Source organism: Salvelinus sp. IW2-2015, linkage group LG31 (assembly GCF_002910315.2).
Source record: "Salvelinus sp. IW2-2015 linkage group LG31, ASM291031v2, whole genome shotgun sequence".
Lineage (NCBI taxonomy): Eukaryota > Metazoa > Chordata > Actinopteri > Salmoniformes > Salmonidae > Salvelinus > Salvelinus sp. IW2-2015.
In genome coordinates, this window is record NC_036870.1 from 28748956 (window position 1) to 28756026 (window position 7071).

Below are 7071 nucleotides of genomic sequence, written 5' to 3' on the forward strand. Positions count from 1 at the left end.
ATTGGTTAAAGAAAATGGTGGTAAACAAAGTATACCAGTTTCATTTTAAGGACCAAGAAAAATTTACAGCTGTGCCATATTGCAAAATAGCTAGGAAGAGATTTTTAATGTACTGATTCCATGGCACATGGTTTATGAACTGATACTCAACTTTGTTTTTCAATTAAAATGATTATACAAAATTCTTGCAACCAATAGAATGTTATATAGGGGATACAACCATCCCAGCTGTGCATATTTTGCTGCGAAGAGACAATCATCATTTGTTTTGGTACTGTCTATATGTAGCTTGTTTTTGGTCGCAGGTTCAGGAATGGCTGAAATTGCAACATTTACCTGGAGTTAACTCTGCAAATAGCACTGCTGGGTGATTTAAAGTCAGTCAAATCGATCAATAATAACACTTAGCAAAAAAATCTTTCATTTACAATCTGTAGAAACTGAATAGAAAGGTTCAGAACTTTGAAACAGCACAGTTAAGATATAAACTGGATGGTGAGATAGCTGGGAGGGGTTGAGTATAGCGGAGGGGGAGAGGGGGGAGACTAAAAACAAACGAGTGTAGAAGCCTAAACATTGTTGTCCATTAGTTTCCTCCAATTAGGGAAGGGGCGGTAGAGTTAGGGGGAAAATATATATATATTTACCAAAAAAATAGATGGGGGATGATGCAGACAATTACATTGATAGAAGCCACAATCTGCAATAATAAAGCTTATATACCCCTCCCCCAAAAATGTATGAGTGCTCTTAAGCTCAATGTATTGTAAAATAAGATGTTTTATATGCCAATATTGCCATCCTATTAAAAAGATGCTGGTGATCCAAACAGTAATAACCATATTGATTGTGTTGTACCAAACATACAGTATGCATTTATCCCTTTACTCCATTCCAGACCTTCTGCACTTCGGTGATCCTTTGTTTTGTCTAGTTAGCCCTCAACCCTTCATGTTCAGTAGGACAGTCTATACATGCCTTTTCTTCAGCAAATTGCCAACTCATTCATGCCCGTGTGCCTGACATCTCTACATGAGCCACAAACCAAATCCAGCCTGTATTCTCACTTCAGAGTAAAACTAAAGTGCTTAGTTTCTATTGTCATGTATTGTAGAAAATAAGTATTGGTTGAGTTCAGTTTTAATTCTTTCTTTACACTTTTCATTCAGGAAGTTTGCTCATTCACAATATCAAGATTAGTGTATATTTGATGGGCAGGTGAGGTATTTTCAAAATGTGATGTTTGTTTATACTGTAGTAACTCAACTAAAGATCTATTTTAAGCCCCCAATCTAGTGGGTGATATGTTTGTAGAACCTTGAATACCAGTGTGAAGTCAGATAGGATTGCATATGTAGGTGAGAGGGTAGATTGTTTTCTATGAAATAAAATCCTGCCTGTGGAACTGTAACCTGACTACTTGCTTTCTTGTACATAATGTAATAACCATGAGTTTACTATGTCCAGTGCTGTTGTCAATTACATTCATGTGTTGCACAATAATTAGGAGGGTTCCACTTGGAATTGCTGATTTTTATGCTAAACAATGTTTATTGTGCAGAGAAACAAGAATTTAGGAAACAATCACATGGTTCCGAAATGAAAAAACATTACAACAAATTCATCAGACAATCTGCAGATAAAACTCACATCTGGTATGGGGGAGGAGAATCGATTCAGCTGCCCTACTGCTATAAAAAAATACAGAAGATAAACATGTCAATTAGTTACACAAGAACTGCAATCCATATTGTACTTTTCTTCAGATCATTCTTTGAGATGCATATGGACCCTGGTCAAAAGTAGTGCACTAAAGGGAATTTGGTGCTACTTGGGGTGCAGACTGAGCTGTAGTCAATATTCCCTCCCCGCACAACATACTGAAACAAAATGAACTATGTGCACGACTCAGATTTAGTTTTAGGCGGAGCACATCATCGGAGGATTCTATTGCATTGACAGGCACGAGCAGTCGCGAATAGATGTGCTTGTTTTGAGATCAAAGCAAGATATTTTTCCCAGTTATAGCTAGTCAGCTATGGGGGAGTGATGGCTTCCAACAAAAGCACAAAATGTGTACAATTCTAACCATCTTTGAAAAGCGAGTCAGGTAAAAGCTTTACGTCTTGAAGGGGCAGTGCTGTATTTTTAGACGGGCATAAATAAGATATGTAGCCAATAAGCATCACACTGCTACTGTATCATAGTGAATAATAGTTCTATTTCAATAGTTCCATGTTAAAATGTTATGGGATGCATTTTCTCCATTGCTTTTGATGTTAGGCCACTCTGGTAGGCCTACATTATGATCAAATAGCCACAGTAGCAAACTAGCTTAAGCAGGCCTCAGTGTTAAACGCACGCCAGAGGTGGCACAGAATTTTCGCTAAAGTTGGTGCTCAGCAGACCTAAAATTAGCTCCGTGCCGGAATTTCTTTTAGGAAACATTGGCTGTAGGCCTACATTATGACAAAATGTAAAAATTTGTCTTGAAATGGACATTATTTGTGCTCACCTTTGCTTTGTTCTGTACGGGTAAATACAGTTTGAACTCTGCAGGGAGCTCATCTTCTGAGTACAGTCGGTCAGAGAAGTACACTCTCCGGATGCGGCAGTTTGCATGGATCTGGAACAAAAAAAAATATTTTATTATTTCACCTTTATTTAACCTGTTAGGCTAGTTGAGAACAAGTTCGCATTTACAACTGCGACCTGGCCAAGACAAAGCAAAGCAGTGTGACACAAACAACAACACAGAGTTACACATGGAATAAACAAGCGTACAGTCAATAACAATAGGGGAAAAAATCTATATACAGTGTGTGCAAATGGCGTGAGGAGGTAAGGCAATAAATAGGCCATAGTAGCGAAGTAATTACAGTTTAGCAAATTAACACTGGAGTGATAGATGAGCAGATGATGATGTGCAAGTAGAAATACTGGTGTGCAAAAGAGCAGAAAAGTAAATAAAAATAATATGGGGATGAGGTAGGTAGATTGGATGGGCTATTTACAGATGGGCTATGTACAGCGATCGGTAAACTGATGTTTAAAGATAGTGAGGGAAATATAATTCTCCAGCTTCAGCGATTTTTGCAATTTGTTCCAGTCATTGGCAGCAGAGAACTGGAAGGAAATGCGGCCAATCGAGGTGTTGGCTTTGGGGACGACCAGTGAGATATACCTGCTGGAGTGCGTGCCWYGGGTGGGTGTTGTTATCGTGACCAGTGAGCTGAGATAAGGCGGAGCTTTACCTAGCATAGACTTATAGATGACCTGGAGCCAGTGGGTCTGGCRACGAATATGTAGCGAGGGCCAGCCGACKAGAGCATACAGGTCGCAGTGGTGGGTGGTATAWGGGGCTTTGGTGAMMAAACRGATGGCACTGTGATAGACTGCATCCARTTTGCTGAGTAGAGTATTGGAAGCTATTTTGTAAATGACATCGCCVAAGTCGAGGATCGGTAGGATAGTCAGTTTTACGAGGGTATGTTTGGCGGCGTGAGTGAAGGAGGCTTTGTTGCGAAATAGGAAGCCGATTCTAGATTTCATTTTGGATTGGAGATGTTTAATATAAGTCTGGAAGGAGAGTTTACAGTCTAGCCAGACACCTAGGTATTTGTAGTTGTCCACATATTCTAAGTCAGAACCGTCCAGAGTAGTGATGCTAGTCGGGCGGGCGGGTGCGGGCAGCGAACGGTTGAAAAGCATGCATTTGGTTTTACTAGCATTTAAGAGCAGTTGGCGGCCATGGAAAGAGTGTTGTATGGCATTGAAGCTCGTTTGGAGGTTAGTTAACACATTGTCCAATAGAATGGTGTTGTCTGCGTAGAGGTGGATCATGGAATCACTCGCAGCAAGAGTGACATCGTTGATATATACAGAGAAAAGAGTCGGCCCGAAAATTGAACCCTGTGGTACCCCCATAGAGACTGACACACTGAACTCTATCTGAGAAGTAGTCATTTGAGAAACCAATGCTGTTGAGTCTGCTGATAAAGATACGGTGATTGACAGAGTCGAAAGCCTTGGCCAGGTCGATGAAGACGGCTGCACAGTGCTGTCTTTTATTGATGGCGGTTATGATATCGTTTAGTACCTTGAGCATGGCTGAGGTGCACCCGTGACCAGCTCGGAAACCGGATTGCACAGCGGAGAAGGTACGGTGGGATTCGAAATGGTCAGTGATCTGTTTATTAACTTGGCTTTCGAAGACTTTAGAAAGGCAGGGCAGGATGGATATAGGTCTTTTACAGTTTGGGTCTAGTGTCACCCCCTTTAAAGAGGGGGACGACCGCGGCAGCTTTCCAATCTTTAGGGATCTCGGACGATACGAAAGAGAGGTTGAACAGGCTAGTAATAGGGGTTGGAACAATGGCGGCGGATAATTTTAGAAAGAGGGTCCAGATTGTCTAGCCCAGCTGATTTGTACAGGTCCAGGCTATGCAGCTCTTCCAGAACACCTGCTATCTGGATTTGGGTGATAGAGAAGCTGGAGAGGCTTGGGCAAGTAGCTGCAGGGTGTGCGGAGCTGTTGGCAGGGGTTGGGGTAGCCAGGAGGAAAGCATGGCCAGCCATAGAGGAATGCTTATTGAAATTCTCAATTATTGTGGATTTATCGGTGGTGACAGTGTTACCTAGCCTCAGTGCAGTGGGCAGCTGGGAGGAGGTGCTCTTATTCTCCATGGACTTTACAGTGTCCCAAAACTTTTTGGAGTTAGAGCTACAGAATGCAAATTTCTGTTTGAAAAAGCTAGCCTTTGCTTAGCTGACTGACTGCGTGTATATACTGCGTGTAAAATACAGGCAAGGTAATGCAATGTGCCATTTAACCTTATTCCAAACATAGCCTAACTGATCATTCAAAGTTTGACATAAGAGATATCCTGGTCCCAGGTCTGCCTGTACTATCTTGCCAACCCCTATGGTCACCAAACTTGGCATGCCAATGACCACAGGAGTTGGCAAGGCAGCACAAACAGACCTGGGACCAGGCTAGGTAAGAGATCTGTATAGTGTATCTTGGACCATGACTCTGGTCCATGAGCCTTTCTGACTGACCTGCACACGGAGTGTCTCGGTGTAGTTGGTGCCGTAGGCCCGCCGTGTGAAGTCGGACAGGTTGAACTGGATCTGGTTCCAGCCGTCGTCCAGCCTCATGGGCATTGTACAGATGAAGGGTTTTACCCGCGTGGTGCTCTGGTAGTTACTGGCTCGGAACCGCCTCCTCACATTCTTGTCATCCAACACCTGCGATTGGAAAGGGAGAGCTAAGCTCAGTCAAACTGATCACTTGTGCCCTTTTCACACCACTGAGCCAAACCGAAGCGAGCTGTACTGGACTGGCCTGGTTACGCATCCACCATAGTAGCTGGAACCGCACTGTAAAGAAGAATATGAATAGAATAGCCTTTAAACGAGCCAGTGCAGTACGGGTCAGCCCTAGTGTCAATCAGGCAATGTTGTAGAAGGAATTGCTTTACATGTTTTACAATAGCGTACAGCTTTCTTTGTATACATATGCAATGGATCTGATTGTTGACTTGGATGATAACCTACCTGGACTTCAAAGGTGAAATACTTCTTCAAGTTCTTGATGATCATAACCAAGAAAGGTAGTTTGATGCCAAGTGTCTTCTTTGGGTCTGCCGGACATGTGATGTAGGTTGTGCTGTTGAATTTGAGGACAAATGGTTAGATGTGGTTGCCTGAGTAAGAGAAAACAGGCTAGTGAACATGGAACAAGCTTACCTGACATTTGTTCCCTCCACTTCAAGCACCAGCGACTGGATGTCATTGTCTGTAATCCGTTTTATGTGGCCGTTCCTGACCTATAGCACAAGCAACATTTTGAAATGGGTAAGCTAGCGTGTACTATTACTTTTAAGAAATGTGTTTTATTGAATGTGAACTCAGGAAGATTAGGCAAACTCTGATTAACTAATGGGTATCTAACCTAGCTAATAAACTGACGTTAGCTAGCTAACTAAAGGCCTGATTATGACAGTGGCATGAGGAGTACAATGACAACACAGTAGCCTTCAAATCTGAGTTAAAACCAAGCTTACAGCATGATATGCACTAATGCTAGCTAGACACTGGACAGTTTATGAGGACCACAAATCAGCTAGCTACTAACTTTAGTAACGTTAGTTAACTTCTAGATTTATACTGCATTGTCATGCGCAAACTGGTTATCTAGCTAGTTATATGGCTAAAGTTAGCTACTTGCTCTCTGGAGCTCACCACCATACCAAGCCCTGCAATAAAGCTTTAGCTAACGTTACCTACTGTGGCTAGCCAATGTTAACTAGCCTTGTCAAATTAGCAAGCAAATTCATGCGTATGCTTGTGTAAATCGTTGCTTACCTTTTTATCCCATATCTGAAGAGGTTTGCTCCCAATGCTATACAATATAGATAGGAATCCACTTTGAAATGTGTTTTTAAACATTTTCTGTGCGTTTATAACGCCGTCTCATGTGCATGTGTTGTTACTTGTTGCTAACGTTACTTTAGTTTAGCTAATTGATTTAGCTTATGCTTCAACTCCAAGTTCCGTGTGGCACAAAATAATGGCGATTCCTTCTGCCTCGCAAAACGCCCCAAAAGATACGCGTCTTCTATGAAAAGTACCTTAAGAAAACCCTAAATGTTACTAAATTATTGCCGTCCGGCACCACTATCTGTACCAGCAATATAAACCATGCACTTGCTCGTTTTTTCCCCTTTTGTATTGTTGAGTTGCTATAAAATGTAAGGCGGCCCACTTATCACAGCGGACTTCATTGTTGACTCATATCAGCTACCATGGTAACACAAAGCTTGAGCGGGGCCAGAGACACTTTTGAGGAGATGGGAAACTCCATAGAGCAAGCTCGTAGTTAGGTGGGGCCTTATTACACCCCTTTCTGTTTGCAAAGATTGCCGCATCAGGGCGATCCTCGCAAGGCCTCTATTTACACGTTGTTTATGAGTGCATTTCACACTACTTTTGGATTCTACTTGTATTTTCAGGCTTGTATGAATGTCCTGCTTAATATAATGTTTGTGTCATGGCAAATCAACTGCA

General features: G+C 42.0%; 1 protein-coding gene across 2 annotated transcripts; it reads right to left on the reverse strand.

Annotated features, from left to right (window-relative positions):
- Positions 1–1528: 1528 nt before the first annotated feature.
- Positions 1529–6826, reverse strand: LOC111956072 (cilia- and flagella-associated protein 20). 2 transcript variants are annotated; one of them, XM_023976492.2, is made up of 6 exons: positions 6370–6826; positions 5752–5831; positions 5560–5671; positions 5062–5250; positions 2516–2626; positions 1529–1688 (listed from the first exon to the last, which is right to left on the reverse strand). In XM_023976492.2, the coding sequence occupies exons 1-6, from the start codon at positions 6451–6453 to the stop codon at positions 1686–1688; spliced, it is 579 nt and encodes a 192-aa protein (XP_023832260.1). In that variant the 5' UTR covers positions 6454–6826; the 3' UTR covers positions 1529–1685. The 2 variants fall into 2 exon arrangements, with proteins under 2 accessions (XP_023832260.1, XP_023832259.1); XM_023976491.2 differs by having other exon boundaries at positions 1529–1691.
- Between the last annotated feature and the right edge of the window lie 245 nt (positions 6827–7071).